A 24,127-nucleotide genomic window follows, 5' to 3' on the forward strand; every position below is an offset into this window, starting at 1 on the left:
TAAAGGGTTTATCCCATGTTCTGTCTCCGGGAGTACACTACTCCTCTGCTTTCCGACTTCCTGCTTGCTGAGGTTAAAGTAGATATTAAAGGATTTGACCCATGTTCTGTCTTCAGGAGTATACTGCTCCACTATCTGTGGACTTCCTGCTTGCTGAGGTTAAAGCAGATATTAAAGGATTTGTCCCATGTTCTGTCTTAAGGAATACACTGCTCCCCTGTCTGTGGACTTTCAGCTTGCTGGAGGTACAGCAGATATTAAAGGGTTTGTCCCATGTTCTGTCTTCAGGAGTATACTGCTCCCCTGTCTGTGGACTTCCTGCTTGCTGAGGTTAAAGCAGATATTAAAGGATTTGTCCCATGTTCTGTCTTCAGGAATACACTGCTCCCCTGTCTGTGGACTTTCTGCTTGCTGGGGGTAAAGCAGATATTAAAGGGTTTGTCCCATGTTCTGTCTTCAGGAGTACACTGCTCCCCTGTCCCCCGACTTTCAGCTTGCTGGGGGTAAAGCAGATATTAAAGGGTTTGTCCCTTGTTGTGTCTTCAGGAGTACACTGCTCCCCTGCCTCCTGATTTCCTGCTTGCTAGGGGTAAAGCAGATATAAAAGGGTTCATCTCATTTTCTGTCTTCAGTAGTACACTGCTCCCCTGCCCCCAACTTCCTGCATGCTGGGGGTAGAGCAAATATTTAGGGTACGTGCCCACAATCAGGAATACCAACGTTTTGGACACAGCATACCTGCACTGCGTCCAAAACGCTGCATTCTATTTTACAAGCACAGTGGATGGGATTTATAGAAATCCCATGCCCACTGTGCTTCTATTTAACGCTGCATAAATTCACCCGCGGTGCGGATTCACGAGTCACACCATGTTAATTAGTGCGTAGTTTCACTCATAGCTATCCATTACATGCGGTAAATCCGCATGGTTCAGTGAACATATGCAGATTTACCTGCGTGATTAGAACGCAGCGTTTTGGAAGCAAGAAAATATGCTGCTTCCAAAACGCTGCTGTTTCCTGATCTTGGGGACGTAGCCTAAAGGGTTTGTCGTATGTTTTGTCTTCAGGAGTACACTGCTCCTCTTGCTTCCAAATTCCTGTTTGCTGGGAGTAAAGCAGATATTAAAGGGTTTGTCGTATGTTCTGTCTTCAGGAGTATGCTGCTCCCCAGCCTCCTGACTTTCTGTTTGCTGGGGGTAAAGCAGATATTAAAGGGTTTGTCGTATGTTCTGTCTTCAGGAGTATGCTGCTCCCCGGCCTCCTGACTTTCCGTTTGCTGGGGGTAAAGCAGATATTAAAGGGTTTGTCGTATGTTCTGTGTTCAGGAGTATGCTGCTCCCCTGCCTCCCGATTTTGTTTTTGTTGGAGGTAAAGCAGATATTAAAGGGTTTGTCGTATGTTCTGTCTTCAGGAGTATGCTGCTCCCCGGCCTCCTGACTTCCTGCTTGCTAGGGGGCGGTGTGCTACTGATATTTGACAATTCGGACCAGTGGAATGGTTGCACCATTGACCTGAACTGTGCACTGTCTGGTGCTTCTTGCAGAGGTAACTTTGCCTCTGCAGCATCAGATTTGCTCCGAGCACTGAAGCTGGCCAGATTCCAGTGATCTGGACAGCTTCAAATTAGCATTTTTACAAGCTCTATAGCATATGGTAGCTGGTAACCTAACATTGAGCAGTAAACTATGAAATTAAAAATCCATTAGCCCTTAAGAACAGAGAGGATATTGAATTAGAGGTAAGTTGCAAAGTTGCTTGTTTTGCAATGTTACCTATTCATAAATATGAGACAATCTATTCCAATCCTACACACTCTTGTTATAATAAGATGACTCGGCTGACTCTGTCCCAGGCTACAGTGCAAAGCCACAGTGAGCTGCAGAAAACAGGAAATGTCAGCATATGTATGCTCCAGTGATCAGTGTGAAAATGTAATATTTTCTTTTTTTTTTATATATATATATATATATATATATATATATATATATATATATATATATATATATATATATATATATATATATATATATATGAATAGTTTATTTTAGAATGGCATATCTGATTCTTTACATCTCTTGCTCATTAACTAGACTCCATTTTAGGAGTTGTGATCCAGTTTACCCAACTTTTTCCGCAGTCGCATCAGGGTCACAAGATGTGTTTTTTCTTCACCTTATTTTTGGCTCAACATATGCGAAGATATGTAGAGTGAAGTTACCAGATTTTATGAATACATTATTTTGTGATACTCTATCCGATGATGTTTATATTTTATGTTATGGTTCTGTCATTACTTATTTCTAGCACTATAAATTATTATAATTATTATTAATGGCCTTCAGCTCGATCTCGAGCCATGATTGGTGACTTGATGGATGAACGATTTGTAGGAAGATCTATCTTGTGGAAGCCTATATAGGTCCACCAGAGTCTTCTCCTCCGTTAGCTTGATAGTATCAAACCATCGGGTTGCTGGTCTTCCTCTTCGCCTTGTTCCTTCTATTCTTCCGACCTTGATGTCCTTCTCCAGTGATTGCTCTCTTCGTATGATGTGTCCGAAGTAGACAAGTCGTAGCTTGGTGATCCTTACTTCGAGTGACATGTCTGCCTTGATTTGTTCCAAAATTAATTTGTTTGTTCTTCTTGCCATCCATGGTATTGAAAACATCCTTCTCCAGCACCACATTTCAAAGGCGTTGATTCTTCTCCTGTTTTGTTTATCGTCCAGGTTTTGAATCTGACTCGCCCCCTGGGCCGTGGGGTACCCGGAATCGGGCCTTCTAGTGTACGGTGCTGATGGGGGTAGTAGTGGCAACCCGATCCCGTGGCTCAGGGTGGTCAGACCAAGTTGTGGCAGTCTATCAATCAGTGCTTTAAATGTCCGACTACGCCACCCGTGGATTGAGGTTAGAGATAACCGCTGCTGCAGGGCAGACCGCTGAGGCTGGTGTTGGTGTGCAGCACAGGGATAGGATAACTCTGCACGGGAAGAGTGTAGCCTCAGGGCAGTGTAAGTGGATGCTGGGGGTGATGGTGCAGGCGCAGCAGAAATCACACAGAGTCCAATGATGCAGTCCAGGGTCTTTTACTCACAGTTGTTATTAATGACCCAACAGTACCGGTTAGGAATGGGCCTGGGTGTCTGAGAGCATTCGGGCGAGCCCCACTGGTCAGGGTGAGTGTGAAGGCCTACCGTTCTCTCTATGCTCTTTCTGACTATCCCCCTTTTCGTGGTGTAATAGCCCACGTCCCTGAGCTGGCCGTGTACTTCTCACCTGTATGGCTTGCGACTCGGGCCTTGGGTACCTGTTGCTTGCTCCTTGCTGTACTGGTCCCTCTGTGTGGCAGAGCCTCCAGGCTTCTTAGGCCAAGGGACCTGAAATCCCTCGTGGGTTGGTTCTCTGCTGCTGGGCTTGATAACCCGGGGCAGCCTTGGACCCCAATGTCTGGTTAGATTGGTTCTCTGCCAGGACCGGCTCTCGTCGCCTCTGTCCCTAGCTTGCAGTTTCTCCTCTGCCTCCTGGACTCCTCAGCTGCTGCTGACCTGTCCCTCTTCTCTGACAACCCTTCTGGACACTTCAGAAGTGGGTTCTGGTCTCTCTAACCCTGCCCCAGTTCCAGCTTTTATAGGGCAGCCAGCTCCCCCTACTGCCCTGGGACAGGAGGTGCTGCATGCTAATGGTCCCTAACCAGAGAACCTCCTTCCTGCTCTCAGACACAGATTATTGTTTATGGCATCCAGGCCTGGGGTGACACACATCCATATGTTACTACGGAAAAGACCAAACTATGTACGAGCCGTGTCTTCGTTGCCAGCACTATCTACCAGGACCATTATTTCCAGTGCATGCTGGAAGTTGTAGTTTGTCAAAAACCTCATAACCCAGCCAATAGAGCCTTAATGTAGCAATGACAACCTACGTACCACCACAACATGCCAACGTAATAAGTTTTTTTAGAACTTTTCTTCCAGTTGACCAATTGTTCAGTCTCCCCTTTAATGTCTGCTCCTCGTATTTACCATCGGGCTTATAAGAAAATGTCAGCTGTTAGTCGCATTTGGGCAACTGTTTTTTCAAGACATGTGTTCCCTCCATAAACATAGCGCCTCACACATAAACTTGAATGGACAGCAGCTCCAAGCAGGCACCATACCCGGAAGAATGTGAAAAATGTGTCTCCCTCCTGTACACATGAACTTATTTGTGAAGTCATCGATGCAATGTAACGCCATCGTACTGAACTGCTGGAATCCAGGACATCACATTTTTGGTGTCTCATCAAGTATCCATGAGATTTCAGGGTTCCCCTTTAGAAGCCCTTAGAGTAACAGTAGCAGCCATAGCATATAGATTGAGCACAGTCTGACATTGCTAGGCTGCTTATGGCTATTTTAACACAGACTTTCCTACAATTATATCTGGTTCCAGCAACCTTCTGTAGGCCAAACATTCTAGACTCTGGACTGATACACTAAAGGGAACCTGTCGCCAGGTTTGTCCCATATGAGATACGGCCACCACCTTTCAGCCCTCATATACAGCATTCTAATACACTTATATAAGCCCCCGAAGAAAGAAAAACACCTTTTATTATACTCACCTGGGGGACGGTTGGGTCCGAGGGACGTCTCTGGTCCTTGGTCTTGTGCCTCCCTTCTTCTTTCGATGCCGCCTCCTTCTGTGCTTTGTGTGGATGACGCGTCCTACGTCATCCACCCAGTGTCCCTGGCATCGCGCTCCTGCGCAGGCGTGCTTCTCTGTCTTGACTAGGGCAGTGCGCATGCGCTGGAGCTCTTTGACTTATTCAGGCGCAGGATCTTTGACCTATTCCCCAATTTTTTAGGGGGAGGACACAGTCGACAAAGAAGCAAATACATATGAACTGCACCATAGATTATATTGGGCATATGCTGTTTTACTGAAAAAACACAGCTAGAACTCGTACGTGAAAAACTGATATCCAAATGAGGCTTTAGGCTGTAGTTACTCTGTACCGGTCAGACTGACTTGGCCCTTTCTGGAGCGATGTCATGGATTTCACAAGAACCTCCGAACGTTGTGGATATGGTGCTCTCATCTTTAATTCCAGTGACCCGTATACATAAATGCTATGTCAGCCGCAAATCAAAGCAAACAGACCTGGTCTGAGGTAGTCGTGTGTGTACGCTCCCCTGAGAGCTAACGTCACAATGATTTATACCTGGCATTATCCCAGCGTCCCCAGATAATCCAACACTACACCGATAATCCCGGCACATTCTCACATCTCGTGATATTCTTGCCATACGCCTATGCAGGATTATCAGATGCCAGATGAAAGGAATTTCACTATTAGGCTATGTGCCCACGTTGCATTTATGAAGCAGAAAATTTCTGCTGCATAAATGCAAGTCCTCTCCCGGAAAAACGCATGCGGAATTCCGCACGCGTTTATCGCGCGTTTATCACGCGTTTTCCACATGCGGAATTGCCTTGCGTTTTTTATGCATTGGACAAAGGCAATTCCGCGTGCGGAAACGCAAAATTAAATGACATGCTGCGGATTTTTTAACGCGGCATAAACGCTGCGGAAAAATCCGCAGCATGTGCATAGAACTTGCGGAATCCCATTGGGGACCATGGGGTGCGGATATACATGCGTTTTTCAAGCGTTTACGCTGCGGAAATTCCGCAGCATATACGCTTGAAAAATGCTACGTGGGCACACAGCCTTAAGGCCATTTTTGGTATATTGTGCAGTTTTCAATTTGGTGGTGTGGTGTAATTTCTCACCAGCGTCAATGTATGTATATATATATATATATATATATATATATATATATATATATATATATATATATATATATATATATATATATATATATATATATATATATATATATATATATATATATATATGACGCGCCCCTGGGCCTGCTGCTTCGCGCAGCATCGCGCGCACGGGGGAGCTTACCCGGATCCGGATCAGATGGGGGTAGTAGTCTCGTGGCGGTGACCCGGTCCGTGCCCAGGGAGTCAAACTGAGTGGCTGGCAGTCTATGGCAGTAGATGTTATTTGAGTGTGTCGACTACGCCACCCGTTGATTTGCGGTCACAAGGCCGCCGCTGCAGAACAGTCCGCTGAGGCCGGTGGTATGTGCGCAGCAGGGATGGTATAACCCCCAACGGGAGGGGTATGGCCTCAGGGCAGCTAGTGCGGATGATGGGGTTGATGGTGGTGCACGAGCGCAGCAAAGACAACTCGGAGTCCTGATGGTGCAGTTCAGGGTCTTTACTCACGGTTACTCGGTTACTGCTCCAGGCCACCGCTGCAGAGGTGGCCGCCCGTGTCGCGCTGTGCTCACCAGGTGAGGGGCTCGGTTAACTCCCAGGTCTTTCTGGAGTGCTTTGCAGGACCCCCCTTTATGTTTCCTGTCTCTGGTCTTCAACCCCACTAGTGACCACGCTTATGTCCAGCTGCCTCGGACCTTCTTGGTGGGCAAACGTTGGCCTGCGTTTCCCAGGTCCTATGTGGTGCCTTTCTAGCGGGTTTGGTGAGGGGCTGCTCCACATGTAATGTCGCAGCCTCCGGTTCTTAGTTGAGGGTAGTTTCTCTCCTCCACTAATTTGGGATCCGGTTCCCTTCTTCTCGACCTGACCCCCCTACTCGGGTAGCGGCGGGCGTGTGGTGGCTACCAGCCAGTCCACACCCCTGGGGTCCCCTCTGTCCTTCTTGGAGCCCAGTCTGCTTCTCTTCCTCTTTCTTTCCTCCTCCAGACTCAGGCCTCCTCACAGGGCCTGCCTGTGGAGCAGAGCCCATAAAGCAGCTCTGCTCTCTGGCTTCTCCTCTCTCCACTCTGAACTCTCTCAAGATGGTGCCCCTCCCTCTTATACTCCTGTACAAAGTGCACCCAGGATCTGCTTCCCCTAAGCACACACTACCGGGTTCCCTTCTCTAGGTGTTCCCTCCCCCCACACCAGCCAGGGACATGCTCACTCGTGCCTGCATAACTAATGGGAGCACCGTCGAGCTGTCCCCCGGAAATGTGGTGTAGTGCATGTGGGTGTTAGGGTCCTGAGCCACACTCCATCCTTACCTGGAAGTGAGATATCGCACATCTGGGTGAGATGCAATACCTCTGTAGCAACCGAACCCTCGGGGTTTTTTTTACAATCATGTATTTGGATGTTACGCATTCAGAATGTTTCCAGTGGAAAACAACCGAAGAGCATGTTACTTTTTTTAACCGCTTGCCGTTTTTTAAAAAGCCTAAAACGTTTAAAATGAACCCAAAAGCCCGAACAAAAGAATATGTTCTTTCTCATGAGCACTTTTTTTCAGCCTTTTTGCTGCATTTTCTGCTCCAAAAAGGACAAAAAAAAGACACAGCGTGAACATAACCTAAGGCTGAGTTCCCATGGTACGAAAACACATTACTTTCTTGCGGAAAATCCATTGCGTTTAAGGCAGTGTGCACATGTTGCGTTTTTTTTCAGTGCAGATTTGTCACAAAACCTGAAGGGTTTCCTGATAGCAGCAAAGTGAATGAGAATCCTGAAGTCTCATGCATACGGTGCTTATTTGAGACAATTCTTTCAGCAGTTTTGCTTCAAATTTCACCCATACTAATGAGGGGAAATATCTGCACCAAAAATGCAAGTACAAAAGGCCAAAAAATTGCTCCTTTTTGCCGCAGCGTTTTTACTGCTGAGAGATGCAGAAATGGTGCAGAAATTTCTGCGCACATATGCTCAGGCTGTGTTCACACGTTGCTTTTTTGCTGCTTTTTATGCAACTTTTAAGCTGTGTTTTACAGTACCAAAAAAAGCTGTGAGATTTCAGAAGTCTCAAGCACAAACATGTTTTTTTTCCCTGACTGATTTGGCAAACTGCTGCGCTTTTGCAACCTGCAGCATGTCACTTCTTTCAGTGTTTTTGCAGCGTTTTTGCACCCATAGAAAGCAATGGGTAAGTGCAAAAATGAAGCAAAAAACTTCATAATGTTTTGCTGCATTTTTAGTGCAGAAAACTCAGGAAGATGCATCATTTTTTTTTTTCTGGGCAAACGTACCCTGACAAAAATGCAGCGAATACGCAGCAAAAACTCAACAAAAAAGGCAGTTTTGCCTGCAGAAAAAAAAACACAGCAAAAGCGCAACGTGTGAACACAGCCTTAAGGTGCCAGTAAAGTGGACTTGATTTTAAGAAATCGCATGTGTATGCTGTGAAATATATCCGCAGCAGAAATTGACAGGAGCTGCGGGCATGTCTATTTATGTTGCTGATATAGGTGCCATTTTCACCCCTCACCATGCCAAGGTGTGAAGTGTGTGGCTTCCCAGCACCTTGCAGTGATAAATGCCGCTGTGGGTGTCACTGCGGGACCTCCGCTGCTGGAGGTCCGCAGCAAATACGTTCCGTGGGAAGGTAGTCTATATTTACCAAAAATCTGCTACAATTGGGGTCATTTTTATTTCAAAAATTATCGACAAAATTGTAATTATTTGGAACTGAAGACTGTTGTCGTAGAACCACAAGTGCCAACCAAAGACTAAGGGCAAATGAAGGGCAAGGAGCTGGCTAAGTGTGCAGCACTTGTAGTTCCACAGCCTGAAGGCATCAGATTTCTCTAATGGGCGATTAGGGTCTTTCTTGTAAAGGAATCCAAGGCCAATTGTAAGGAGTAAGTGCGGAGATGCTGGGGTTCTCACCAAGCTTAATCTGGGGGCTCTACCCCCAACTCCTTTTATCCCGCACAGTCCAGAAAGCAGCTGCCTACCAGTGGAGAAGGCACTGGCTGTTTTGACAGCATTGTTCCAAAGCTCATTCCATATGTATGTCACATCACAGCACTACCCTCCTCCTCCTCCTCCACCACCTCCCATCCCTTCCCCCCCCTCTCCGCTCCAGGATTTTCTTCCCCCATCTCCAAGTCACATTTTTTTTTTCTTCATTGAAGGAAGGTGATGGCAACTTTTTCAAACTGCTGAATTCCCAGGACAAGTCTTGAGTCTTCTGCAAGGAACCTTTCTGCCTATCCGGATAATTTTTTTTTTTTTTGTTGAGGTGGGATAATTTTTGACTATAAAGTGGACTTTATATAGTAAAGTGTGTGAAGGCTCAGATTTCCTCCTGGTTACCTTGGTAGCATCTATCATCTTCAGGAGAGGTGGAGGATGGAGCAGGCAGGTTGCACTTGTGTTGTGGGGCTGTTTTTGGAAAGAGCATGGAGGAGAATCTAGGACAAGTGCAAGATTGGGGACAGTTCATGAAGCTGCACTCATGTGAGAGGTAAGAGGGGTCCTCAGTTCCCTGGCTGTTGTGCTGCTCATAGGGGTTAGGGTGGATGTATACTGTATATACTGTATCATTCATGGCTTTAGATACATAATAGCAAAGTCAGCTGTATACATTGTAACCCTTCTGGAAATGGAAGAGGCAATCCAGCACCTACTAATGGCTAGGTTGTTTGTTTTTTTTTCAATATTAAATTATAGTATTTTTTCTTTAAAAAAAAATCCAATGTTTTTTATTATAATATTTCTAATTTTCATTTTTTATTTTTTATTTTTGTTTGTATTTGTATTTTTTTGGCAATATTGTATTATAATATTTCTCGTTTTTATTTTGTATTTTTGTTGTATTTTTCATATTTTTTTCAAGATTTTATTATAGTGTTTCTATTTTTTGTATTTTTTTTTTTTTTTTGAGCAAAATAAGAGGTTTGGGTCTGCTGTCATCCGGGACAGGACACAAGGCAATATATGGACTGTAAATGGGGTGTTCAGCGTTTATTAGTTTCTGATATTTGATATATATATATTTTATATAGTTTTACATATTTTATTAGTTTATTTTATTTTTCATTTACTTACATATTACTCATTTGGATGCTGTTCGCACTCATAGGACGTAAGACAACGCGCAGGATGTATGCAATTGGTGAATAGTGTTTAGTTTTTTATATTTTATGTATTATTTGACATTTTTATTAGGTTATTTTTATTGCTTTGATATATTAGTTAGATGAATGCTGTTGACTGTCATAGGACATAAGGCAATGTATGGGCTTTGTACATGTGTATGGTGCATAGTAGATGGTATGTTTAGACTTTTGTTATTTTATTTCATTTGATTATCTTTTTTATATCGTTTTTAGTATGGTGTTGGCTGGTTTATGACATCAGGCAGTGTATAGACTGTGTATATATGTGTTTTGTATAGTATATGGTGTGTTTTATTACTTTTCATACAGTAGTAGGATATATAGAGACTGTATATATGTATATGATGCATAGTATATGGTGTGTTTTAGTTAATTTGAGTTATTTTAGTTTTCATTTATATATTTTTAGTGGCGTTATTGGCTGTCATAGGACATAAAGCATATACTGTGTATGTGTAGGGTGCTATGTGTGTGTGTATGTATATATATAAATTTTTTTTCCATGTAATTAATATTTTTATAGTGTTGGCTACTGTATGGTCAGGATGCATCTAGTCGATGAGGGTGAAGGGTCCATGTAACATGTAGATATATGTACTTATTGGTGTGGACTAAATCCATTAAGCTATGAAAATGTAGTGATAGGTGTTTTTAGTGTGTTTTTGTGGATTTTTTAGTGGCGTTTTTTGGGGATTTTTTTTAATTTAGGCTGGGTCCACCTATGGCTGCTGCTTCCATCTGGCGTTAAACGAAAATACCAGATTGAAACTGATGGAGACACCGCAATGGGATCGTTCCAACCTGTCCGGCTCATCAGTTTTTGTTCCAGGCGCCGGTTCGGTACTTTTTAGGTAATGTGTGGATCCAGCTCCTGACCATGGTGGAACAGCCTGGTGGCAATCGATGCTTATTTTTGCCATCAGCTCTGATCCGTTGAGTTACATTAGGCGCAAAGAAGCTGAGCGCGATACAACGGAAATATGTGAACCCAGCATTATTGTCATTCTCTGCTTGCATTTTATTTTTTTTATTTTTTTTTTATAGTGGGGAGACTCCAGAAAAAAATGCCATACCCAGAGCACACTGCAATTTCATCTGGCCCCATAAAAAGGTGATAAAAGCACCATTAAAAATGGAGCTTTTACATAAAAACACTGCGTGCCCAATCCATCATTTGCAGGGTTTTTTCTTTAAATCATTTTTCTTTTTTTCTCTTGTATGTGTTGTTTTTTGCGCTAAATTCTTCGAAATGGCGCACGTGGTCTTTAATTTTTGCGCATTCAAGTGTTAAACCTGTTTTGCATCTTTTTAGCTCAAAAAGTCGCATGTTCCGCTATAGATTGTAAAAAAAATTAGCAAAAATTGTGCACATTTTTGCAAAAACTGTGCACATTTTTGCAAAAACTGTGCACATTTTTGCAAAAACTGTGCACATTTTTGCAAGAGTTGTGCACATTTTTGCAGAAATTGAGTAAATTTTTAAAAAGTCGCAAATGATGAATTGGCCTGAAAACATCTGGAAACCCCAAACCTCGCCCACATTGGTGAACATATAGTAGTGAACGCATAGAAAACAGAAGGCACAAATGCAATAATTAATCGTTCCCTGAGAATGAAACCAGCTTTTCTTTATGTGCATATTTTCTGACGTAGCTGAGCTGGATTTGTCATTTACGCTTTGATTTTATATAAAATAACTCAGACACCATTTTTTTTCATGATTGAGCAAATCTGATGCAGGGATTATTCACAAGCTGCTATTACGGCTGGGGGAATCGCTTGCACAGCACCCGCTGAAATTAATGGGCATCTATTTCAATGAACGCCAGCAAATCCTCCTGAGGCAAAAGCTTTGTGGGGGATGACATCTGTGGGAGGGAACTCTGTAGATAACCAATAAAAAAAATGTCATAACATACGGCTGTTGTGACAAATGACAAACTAAGCTCTGCTACATTCTCTTATTGCATGATGTACGGGCCTTAGGACTTGTTCACACGTAGCGTTTTTCACACATCTTTTCCCATTTGCTATTGCAGGTGTAAAAAAAAATTGCAGTGTTTTACAGTAAAAGCAAAAAAAATTGAGATTTTTAAAATCTCAGTCGCACAGTGCATTTTTTTTCCTCCCTTTTTTTTTCACTTACGGTTCTTTTTTTTTTTTTTTTAAATAAAAAAAAGCACAGCATGTCAATTCTTTCAAGCGTTTTCTTTCTAGCTGGAAAAAACTGCGTTAAAAGAAGCAGGGAAACAGTGCTTTTTTGGTGTGTTTTTCCTGATAGGCTTCAAATAGAAACCTGAAAAAAAAACACTTAAAAATGCAAATTGTGTTTTTTTAAGTGTGAAAAAGTGTTTTGTGCACTCCAATATGAAAAAAAAAATAAGTGTCAAACTTGCTCCAAAATATGGTACATAAAAAAGGCAAAAACGCAGCAAAAACGCAGTATCAAAGTAGACACCTGCAGAGAAAAATGCAAAAGAAAAACTGCTTTTGTGCCTCTTTCTGTCTAGTTTTGGGTGTTTTTGTTGCCTGTTTTTCCTTTGCGCCTTCTTATTTTCATTTGCGCCATTTCTTGGGTCTATTCTTTATGTGTTTGCTTGTTTTCTGTGTTCATTATTACGAGCGGGCTTTGGGGGTTTCTAGATATTTTCATCTAATTCATCAACCTTTTAAAAACTCACAGATTTTTTTTAGGCAAACACACTCCAGTCCATCCTCCTCGGGTGACTTTTATCTACGTCCAAATATTCAAATTTTGCATCATTTATTGTAACAGGTGACTTTTTTGCTCTAAAAAGTAGCCAAACAGATTAAAGAAAAAAATTTTTTCATGAAAACCGTGGGCTATTTTGAAGAAAAAAAAATCAAGAAAATACCATAAAAATGAAAAAATACCATAAGACAAAGAAAAGTGACGTAAAATAAACAGCAAATGATGAATCGGGTCCAGTGTGTTTCTACACGTTAGGAACGTGGCCTGGAAGAATTGATATGGCTGCATGTAAAAAAATGTTAAAAAAACTCCATCACATCATAGGTAAAAAAAAAAAAAAGGAATGTGTGAATGAGGTTTTAGGAATCGTTTTAATTTTACTTCTGCTGCAAAATGCTGCTCTTTTTCTGCCCTGAAAAAGGGAGGGAGAAAAGTTCAGCAAAAAATGGTAAGTGTGAACGAGTCCTAGTAATGATACTTTTTTTTTTTTATATAAATATATATATATAGATAGATAGATAGATATGGGATAGATATATAGATAGATATATATATATATATATATATATATATATATATATATATATATATCATAATCATAGTTTTTTTCCATTTGGGGTCACATACTTCGAGGACACTAAATATTATAGTCTCATGAACCTATCCTAAGGTGCAGGGAGCAGCGTACCCCATTGTTGGCTTGCACAGGAGCCCCCAGAAGCCGTCATATCTTATAATATACAGCCGCCATTACAGGTTATATATGCTGTGTATTTTTCGCCTGCTCTCCCCGGGTGGCAGAATGTCATTGACCTAATCTCCATAGCAAGTATCTCATTATATAGAAGACAAGTGCAGATGTCTCAATCTCCGCAGGCAGCCATCCGAAATACTGGTGAAGACCTGTGTATTAGCATATTGCAATATGTCATGGACCCTGCCTGAGTACATGGAGGCGTCACTGGGCGCCAAAGCAATATGGCTGCCATGTACATGAGGCCTTATTCTAAGGTCGGTTTCACGCATTTGAGTACGGACCGCAATGTCTGGAGTCCATCTGCGGGTCTCCTTACCCCAAAATTATTCACATCTCCAAGATCCTATCCCAATATGTAGTAGGTGTAATAATAATAATATTAGCAAATACCTCCAATTAGAAACGTAGTATAGTTCTCCTGATAACTTGTGTCGCTTACCCCATGGGCAGGCATTGCAGGACCTTACTTATCCATGGTTACGACCAATAGCAACTAGCTGTCACTGTATCAGTGGTAGTAACTATGGATACCTAAGGTCCTTCGCATATAGAAAGAGACATAGCGAATCAGAAAAACTATACTACATTTCTAATTGGAGATATTTGCTAATATTATTATTATTACACCCACTACATATTGGGATAGGATCTTGGAGATGGGAGCTGCTTGTTGAGGCTGTAAAGTTCGGGTTAGAAAACTCGTGACCGGTTTTGGACAATGCGGCCCGTATTCAGACTTTTACCGTGAAATTGGCCTAAGTAATAAATGGCCCCTGTTCTGCATAACATATGAAGGAGACCTATTAGGACTTGCTAAGATAAAAACAGTAGGTGGCCATTTTGAAGGCTTAAAGGACTGGTTCCCATGACCACTGTAATTATTTTGGTATAGCTTATAATCTGTTTCTGGACTACAATACAGCGGCTATAAACTCTCTTGATTTCTGGATACTTATAATGGAGGTCATGTAAGAGAAGGGAATGGGTGTTGCCCGTGGCAACCAATGGAATGCTTGCTTTCATTTTCAGATGTTCATTTTCAGAATAATATCTCTAATCTGATTGGTTGCCCTGGCTTTCACCATAGTAGTCCGCCATGATGTCCGGCTCTCCATGTTAGATGATTATAACATTAATCGTCCCATATGTTCCATTCATACATTCTAAGTTTTCAGTTTTTGCGGATCAGATTTTTTTAAAATAATACTAGGATTATGTTACGCACCGAGAACAAGCTATTAGACATGTCTGCTGGGACTCGTTTAATTGGAAGGATGTTTGTGCTCATTCCTCCCTCCCGGCCTGTGACTGGCGTATGCATCTGCCAGGTGGAAGCCGTCAGCCATATTTTCACACTTCTATAGGGCACTATACTCCCACAAGCACACGGCCTGTCAGAGAAATGTCCCCGTCAGTCATTACATATTCAACGGGATGTAGTCATTCATTGATGCACTACAACTCCCAGCAGGTTCCTGCTTTCTCTAGATCCCCTGTCATATTGGAATTGCTATTATTTTTATGAAACCCGTAATGTGCGGCTACACAGATATCCCTATAAGCTGCATGCGGCCTGTTTTTGTGGGGACTCTCTGATTCTTCCGCTCTTTTAACCCTTTACACATTTCCGCCATATAATTTCCGTCATGAAATTACTGCAAAATCCACATCACGTGATTGCATCCTAATACCGACGCGCCGTATTTAACCTGCTTTAACCCTTTAGTCTGTGTACTCGTTTTGTCATACTGCGATTTACAAAAAATTGCATGAACACCCCTACGTTATCTATGAGTTGCGTCATGCCTGTCTTCGTGGACTCTGTTTGATACTTATATGTCTACTTAAAGAGGACCCCTCTCTTTCCATAAATATGTGACTTATTCTTACCCAGTAAAAATGCCGCTGTTCTCCTGAATTCGGCGTTGTATTTCTTTTTTCTCTACGCTTCTCCATTCCTGAGATATGGCCCCCTCTTGCCTGTACTTTTTTTGACCAAGTGGGCATGACCCACAGAGCTTTTCTATGGGCGTCGTCTTGAGGATCACACCTAGTTGGCCAATAAGGCTAGATTTTTATACAGAGAAGAAGGGGCCATATCTCAGGAATGGAGAGGCGCAGGAACAAAAGAAAAACGTCGCCGGATTCAGGAGAACAGCGGCATTTACACCAGGTGGAAAAAATTACATATTTATGGCAAGTGACAGACATTCTTTTAAGCAACCTCTGACAGTGTAAGCAGTAATAGCTGGCAATATTGATTCAATCGCATTTACACAAGGAGGGGGATGGTTTGTAGTGAACATGTTACAAGGGGTGGACGTCCGTCCGTGTGTAAAGCATCGTCAGATCATCTGCTCACCTGGCTGTCTGCACAGTTCAATGACACCATGGACATTGCCCGGGACCAACAATCGTGTTTATAGTAGAAGTTCACCTGCAATAAACCTACATTTATATATTGTACAATCGCTTAAATGGAGATCCCATATCTCTCTACCTCAACTAATATAGTTATATATATGTATGTGTATATATATATATATATATATATATATATATATACTGTATATATTTATATTTATATATATATATATATATACACATATCTATATATAAATATGTGTATATATGCTGTGCTATCATATGTGTATATATACAGTATATGTATGTATATATGTGTGTATATATATATATATATATATATATATATATATATATACACATATATATACACATATCTGTATAAATATGTCTATATATACTATACTACCATATGTGTATATACAGTACAGACCAAAAGTTTGGACACACCTTCTCATTTAAAGATTTTTCTGTATTTTCCTGACTTTGAAAATTGTACATTCACACTGAAGGCATCAAAACTATGAATTAACACATATGGAATTATATACTTAACAAAAAAGCGTGAAACAAATGAAAATATGTCTTATATTCTAAGTTCTTCAAAGTAGCCACCTTTTGCTTTGATGACTGCTTTGCACACTCTTGGCATTCTCTTGATGAGCTTCAAGAGGTAGTCACCGGAAATGGTCTTCCAACAATCTTGAAGGAGTTCCCAGAGATGCTTAGCACTTGTTTGCCCTTTTGCCTTCACTCTGTGGTCCAGCTCACCCCAAACCATCTCGATTGGGTTCAGGTCTGGTGACTGTGGAGGCCAGGTCATCTGGCGTAGCACCCCATCATTCTCCTTCTTGGTCAAATAGCCCTTACACAGTCTGGAGGTGTGTTGGGGGTCATTGTCCTGTTGAAAAATAAATGATGGTCCAACTAAACGCAAACCGGATGGAATAGCATGCCGCTGCAAGATACTGTGGTAGCCATGCTGGTTCAGTATGCCTTCAATTTTGAATAAGTCCCCAACAGTGTCACCAGCAAAGCACCCCCACACCATCACACCTCCTCCTCCATGCTTCACGGTGGGAACCAGGCATGTAGAGTCCATCCGTTCACCTTTTCTGCTTCGCACAAAGACACGGTGGTTGGAACCAAAGATCTCAAATTTGGACTCATCAGACCAAAGAACAGATTTCCATTGGTCTAAGGACCATTCCTTGTGTTCTTTAGCCCAAACAAGTCTCTTCTGCTTGTTGCCTGTCCTTAGCAGTGGTTTCCTAGCAGCTATTTTACCATGAAGGCCTGCTGCACAAAGTCTCCCCTTAACAGTTGTTGTAGAGATGTGTCTGCTGCTAGAACTCTGTGTGGCATTGACCTGGTCTCTAATCTGAGCTGCTGTTAACCTGCGATTTCTGAGGCTGGTGACTCGGATAAACATATCCTCAGGAGCAGAGGTGACTCTTGGTCTTCCTTTCCTGGGGCGGTCCTCATGTGAGCCAGTTTCTTTGTAGCGCTTGATGGTTTTTGCAACTGCACTTGGGGACACTTTCAAAGTTTTCCCAATTTTTCGGACTGACTGACCTTCATTTCTTAAAGCAATGATGGCCACTCGTTTTTCTTTACTTAGCTGCTTTTTCTTGCCATAATACAAATTCTAACAGTCTATTCAGTAGGACTATCAGCTGTGTATCCACCAGACTTCTGTACAACACAACTGATGGTCCCAACCCCATTTATAAGGCAAGAAATCCCACTTATTAAACCGGACAGGGCACACCTGTGAAGTGAAATCCATTTCTGGTGACTACCTCTTGAAACTCATCAAGAGAATGCCAAGAGTGTGCAAAGCAGTCATCAAAGCAAAAGGTGGCTACTTTGAAGAACCTAGAATATAAGACATATTTTCAGCTGCTTCACACTTTTTTGTTAACTATATAATTCCACATGTGTTAATTCATAGTTTTGATGCCTTCAGTGTGAATGTACAATTTTCATAGTCATGAAAATACAGAAAAATCTTTAAATGAGAAGGTGTGTCCAAACTTTTGGTCTGTACTGTGTATATATATATATATATATATATATATATATATATATATATATATATATATATATATATATATATATATATATATATATATATATATATTTATATCTACATACATGCCACATATGACAGTTCCAGACTTTTTGGAAACAGTCCAGATCAGTGGTCCTCAGTTAACCCCCGCAGCGTAATATATATCCCAGATGTCACAGGTGTATTAATCAGTGGCGTCTCGTTCTATAAGATCCATATGTGCTGTTTATTGTTCCACATGTCTCTCTGTAAGGGGATCTCGAGGACAGGCACAGTTAGATGTAACAGATAACCAGAAGGCAGGACCATATCTATAATTTAAAATTCCTCTCCTGTCCAAATCTACTAATTATATCTGTATATGGGAAAGATGGGTAACTAACTACTAATGTTTCCGTTCACCCTATGTTAAGTTTATATCTTATTCTTGGATTCATTCAGAAATGTTAAATTATATAATCCTGGCTGCCACTAGAGGGAGCTTGGGAGTGCACTGACTACTGTTTTATTATTGAGCTCAAAGTATTATCAGTATGCAGTAAGCTCCCCCTGCTGGCGGCTGCAGGCACGCAACGTTTTATCATTAGCTTTATGTCGAGGCAGGGACTTTGGAACTGTGCTCAGAAAAATGGAGTTGTGACCGATATAAAAATATATTGCAAAATTAATCAGCACATTATTTTGCACCAATGTAAGATAAAAAATGGCCATCTAGAACATATATGCACGTTATGTAACTGCTATTTAGGTAATTTTCCTGTGCTCCAAAGTAAATTTTAGTGATTTCACATGAAACTCTATATAGTAAAGAAAAAGGCAACAAATAAAATCCAGATCTCCAGGATTAGAACATATATTCGCTCGCTACAACACTACACTCGCTGCCGAAAGATTGATGTCCCTGAGCTCAGAACCACAACAGCTGCGAGCAAAGCAGCTCTCACTGTGTTTTCTTTTAAGAGCACCCCCTGCTTCCTCCATCTACAATAATATTCAACAGGTGGGACAGTCTGTCTGGATTCCGGGACTCCTTTTTTCGGGTCTGGATTATCGTTTTAATCTGCCTGTTGAGAAAATAGATGTCCAGACGTTGTCTGAGCAAAATTGGTAATATAGTAGATGTATGTATAAAATGTATCTATCTACAGTTGAAACCAGAAGTTTCCATCCACTATATAAAAAGAAACATCTGCATGTTTTTCTCAATATCTGACATGAAATCAGAATAAACCTTTCCCGCTTTAGGTCAATTAGGATTACCATCATTTTTGATATTTGCCAAATGTCAGAATAATGAGAGAGAGAGAATGGTTTAAGGCATTTTTATTATTTACTGCAAAAGTCAAAAATTTCCATACATTTCATTAGTATTTGGTGCCATTGCCCTTAAACTGAATGACTTGGGTCAAACGTGTGGGATATCCTTCCACAAGCTTCTCACAATAGTTGGTCAGAATTTGGGCCCATTCCTCCTGACAAAACTGGTGTAACTGATCCAGGTTTGTAGGTCCTCTTGCTTGCAGCCTTTTCAGCTTTGCCCATAAATTTTCAATAAGATTGAGATCAGGGCTTTGTGATGGCCGCTCCAAAACATTGACTTTGTTATCCTTAAGCCACTTTGTTACCATTTGGGCAGTATGCTTCAGGTCATTGTCCATTTGGAAGGCACATTTCCTCCCAAGCTTTAACTGCCTGGCTGATGTCTTGAGATGTTGCTTCAGTATTGCCACATAACCTTCTTTTCTCATGATGCCATCTATTTTGTGAAGTGCAGCAGTCCTTCCTGCAGCAAAACAACTCCACAACACAATACTGCCACCCCTGTGTTTCACAGTTAGGATGGTGTTTTTAGGCTTCCAAGCTTCTCTCTTTTTCTTGCAAACGTAACGATGGTTATTATGCCCAAAAAGTTAAATTTTAGTTTCATCAGACCACAGGACATGTCTCCAAAAATGAAGGCATTTGTTCCTGTGTGCATTTGCAAAGATTAATCTGGCTTTTTTATGTTTCTTTTGGAGTAATGGCTTCTTCCTTGCAGAGCGACCTTTCAGCCCATGTTGATACAGTACTTGTTTCACTGTGGGTATTGACACAATGTTACCAGCTTCCACCATCATCTTCACAATATCTTTTGCTTTTGTCCTTAGCTTGATATGCACATGTCGGACCAAAGCACGTTCATCTCTGGGACACAGAACCCGTCTCCTTCCTGAGCGGTATGATGGCTGGACATTCCCATCTTGTTTGTAATTGCATATAATTGTTTGTACAGTTGAATGAGGCACCTTCAGGTATCTTGAAATTGTACCCAAGGATGAGCCAGACTTGTGCAAGTCCACAATTCTCTTCCTGATATCTTGGCTGATTTCTTTAGACTTTCCCATGATGCTGCACAAAGAAGCAGTGTGTTTCAGGTGTGCATTTAAATATATCTACAGGTGTGTCTCTAATTAACTCAGATGTTGCCAGAAAACCTATCAGAAGCCTCCAAACACATGACATCATCATATGGGCCATCCAGAACTGTTTAAAGGCATAGTAATCTTACTGTATGTAAACTTTTGACTTTGCAGTAAGTAATAAAAATGCCTTAAAACATTCTCTCTCTCATTATTCTGGCATTTTGCAATTATTAAAAATGATGGTAATCCTAATTAACCTAAAATGGAAAAGGTTTATTCTGATTTCATGTCAGATATTGAGAAAAACATTCATATGTGTCTTTTTATATAGTGTATGGAAACTTCTGGTTTCAACTCTATCTATTATCTATCTATCTATCTATCTATCTATCTATCTATCTATCTATCTATCTATCTATCCATATTTCTATCTATCCTTCTATATATCTCTACTGTATATCTATTTATCAATCATTTTTCTATCATCTATAGCAGGGGTCCCCAACCTGAGCCTTGGGGGGGCCACATGTCGCTTTTAGGTCCATGATGTGTGGCTGGCGGCTGTCTGCCAGCTTGGTTCATTAGCACCTGATCTACCATCTAGCTATGACGAGAAGGTCTCTAGATGGTGACATTTATGAGTAGCCCAAAACAGAAGAGCAGATCTGGATGTTCAGATACTTGTAGGTGGAGAGAAGTAGATATAGTCAGCTGGAGACAGGATGACAATGTTAGATAGATAGGGGGGCTGAAGCTGGATGCGATAGTGTGGAGGGTGGGCTTGATATGTGATTACCACATGATGTTGAAGGTAGGACCCTTGGATGTAATGATTCCGCTTATTTGGGGTACAAGGTCTCCTTGTGCTTTATGTGAGGAAGCTTTCGCTGTCGTCACACAGGTAATGGTGGCTGTGTCTACTGTGAGGGGGCCTGAATGTGGCTCCCGACCTTCTCTCAGAGCTGAATGTGGCTCTCAAAGTATGAAAGTTTGGAGACCACTGATTTATAGTATATATATATATATATATATATATATATATATATATATATATATCTATCTATCATATATCTGAGTATGTTCCTATATGAGCGCCACTGTTTAGCAGCGTTAGCAGCCATAGTTTGCTTTGCCCATAGGTGGACTTAGTAATTGGCGCCCTGGTATGAAGGTGTTTAGGTCTGTGCCCATATTATGAGGCGGCTCTTTGTTTGCATGGTGGTCATGTACCTGCAAGGTCTGGCTGGAAACTTCAGCTCATAACTCAGGTAATAAACACAGGGATTAACAAGTCTGCAGGAATTAGGTGATGTAAGGAGCCGGAACATCCAAAGGAAGCCAGTTACTGAGCGTCTTATATCTTTACTATGAGTCTGAGGGTTGTGTGTGTGGCATGGCGGGTGGCCCGTCCTCATTAATGCTGTACAGGCCTCAGAGCCTGCAGGGCGCCGGGGACGAGGGCGGCCACAAGAGTATTCAGCTACAAGGCGGGTGACTGGCACTATGTCCCCAGGAGAGCAAGAGCCTCGTACACAGAGTGACATCAAATAGATTGTGCTGCCCGTCCTGAAATGTTATACATGGCGGAACAATCCCCGGAACAGGAGAACCCATCAAATTGTTTCTGAACTGAATAGTGTCAGCAATCCCCTCCAAAGTCATGCAAATATATGACCTTACCACTGAAGAAACGTCTCATCTATCTATCTATCTATCTATCTATCTATCTATCTATCTATCTATCTATCTATCTATCTCTCCCATATCTATCTATCCCATATCTATCTATCTATCTATCTCTCCCATATCTATCTCTCTATCTATCTATCTATCTATTATCTATCCATGTCTCTTTCTATCTATGTCTCCGTCTCTCATCTTTCTCTTCTATCTATCTGTGTATTGGGGTCTCTCAGCGGACCACCCTCAGGTTTTGTGCTTGTACTTTCCAATGATCTTATCTTAGCCTAGAAGTGAGATACCGGAAAAAGCTTTTCCCATTTGTAATTTGCCACTAAATGTTCTTGTGCTTCTTCATGTTCCATTGGGATAATGTAAAGAAGATCCGTTCTGACATGTTGGATGTTTTAGCTGATACCGCGGCTTTTCAGTCTATTATTGTAGCCATTGGGATATTATAAACCAGACCAATCCTTTGTATGGATGCCAGCAGTTCACCCCGCACATGAGATGGGGTCTTTCTCCCGTACCCACATGTAGATAGATTATCATCCTCCCTGGTCCCACAGCACAGAGTATGCATGGATGGAGCAAATCTCAATGAATATTTATAGAGAGAGGCGCAGTGTGATAATAATGTGCTGTGTGTGCAGAATCTGTGCTGGGGAGGGGGCTATAAATCAGCACCGGGGCTGGGGCTGCGGCTGCTTCCCTTTCCAATGGAGAGGGCAAAGGTTTAAGGGAGGAGGGGGGAGATGCAGCTGATGCAAGTGCAGTGCTGGAATGTACACCCGGTGTCTGTGTCAGAAATGTAGTAGAGATGAATCCTCTGGAATCGTGTTCGGTCCAAATTTTTCAAAATTTGTCCAATTTTGCAAATCCACACAATTTGCTATTTGGTTTGGACAGTTGTATAAAATTGCAACCGCCATGTTACAGATAGGAGGGATCACCTGTCCTCAGGCGTGGTCTGGTGGGCTTCACTGTAATGCCTTGGAGTTACCCCACCCCAGACAATCATGAGGGAGCTTATGAAGAACTATGAACGTCAAGCCTCTAGAAAAATCAAATGAGAGATGCTGCCATTTTTGGGGATTTTGGATATGAGAGAGGACCTCAGAGCTCAGTCAGGGAGACACAGTACACATTGTGAGGTGAAGAGAATAAATATATGTAAAGGATAACTAAATATCTTTATTAGGGAATTTGTTTTCATTCCTGTAAAAAAAAATTACATGTAAATGGCTTCCAAACCCTTGCTTTGCCCCATTCTGTTTGCCTGGCTTTTTCTGCATTGCTATCAGAGCGCACTCATTTGGAGTACTGATGCTGGCAGTGAAAGGGTCAGCTCAGCACCTGAGTCTCACTAACTCTGTGGAGAAGCTGCTGCAGGAGATTGTACTGATAAGCAGAACATTGAGAAGAGGAGACATGAGCTGCCCCATCACTGCCATCATCTGTACTCCAAATAAGAATGTTGTGATACCAGTGCAGCTTAAAGGGAATCTGCCAGTAGGATCAACCCTCCTAAGCCGTCTATATGTGCAAGTGGGTGATAAGAAGCTGAATAAAATGATACCTTGATATCTGCGATCTGATGTCTTATCCCAGAGAAATTCCACATTTTTCTTAATATGTAAATGAGCTGTTAAGATCTATGGGTCAGACATAGATCTCCCTGAGACTCCGCCTCCGGAGCTTATTTTAAATTTAAGGGGGCGTTACCAGTGTAATGGCCGCTCTCTGCTCTCCTGATCTCACTGCAGAGCTGTGTGTGGTTATAACTGATACATCTGCAGGTTCCTCTCAATGCTTTAGCCTCCAGCTCACAGTCAGACAAGGTTACAATAAAGCAGAGCTGTGAGAGCTGCAGAAAATGTGTTTGTAAGGAGGCAAAGTTCTGTTCTACTGTTCTGTATCAGTTACAGTACATGTCTCACACTCTTTACACCCCTTTTATTAAAAATAATATCTGGAGGCAGATTCTCAGGGAGATCTATGTCCGGCCCATAGGTCTTAACCGCTTATTTACATAGAAGAAAAATGTGGATTTCTCTGGAATAAGACATCAGATCTCAGATATCAAGGTATCATTTTATTCAGCTTCCTGTGAACTACATGACCATATAGATGGCCTAGGAGGGTTGATCCTACTGACAGATTCCCTTTAAGGCAGGCAGATCGACTGATCGACCGGGGGAAAGCA

The 24,127-nt window shown here is 41.7% G+C and overlaps 1 protein-coding gene across 7 annotated transcripts in view; it reads left to right on the top strand.

Annotated features, from left to right (window-relative positions):
• Positions 1 to 24,127, top strand: part of FAT3 (FAT atypical cadherin 3) — a 735,917-nt gene that overhangs the window by 171,097 nt on the left and 540,693 nt on the right. For 5 of the 7 annotated variants that reach the window (XM_073662061.1, XM_073662063.1, XM_073662066.1 and 2 more), the window contains exon 1: positions 8,930 to 9,276. The exons of the other annotated variants lie outside the window; for them this stretch is intronic. In XM_073662061.1, coding sequence (XP_073518162.1) covers positions 9,212 to 9,276 — 65 coding nt within the window. In that variant the 5' untranslated portion in view covers positions 8,930 to 9,211. Of the gene's footprint in view, positions 1 to 8,929; positions 9,277 to 24,127 lie in introns of those variants that run through there. 7 annotated transcript variants of the gene reach the window in all.

This window comes from Phyllobates terribilis, unplaced genomic scaffold (genome assembly GCF_046119375.1).
Source record: "Phyllobates terribilis strain yellow unplaced genomic scaffold, ASM4611937v1 Scaffold_2__4_contigs__length_985480577, whole genome shotgun sequence".
NCBI classification, from domain to species: domain Eukaryota; kingdom Metazoa; phylum Chordata; class Amphibia; order Anura; family Dendrobatidae; genus Phyllobates; species Phyllobates terribilis.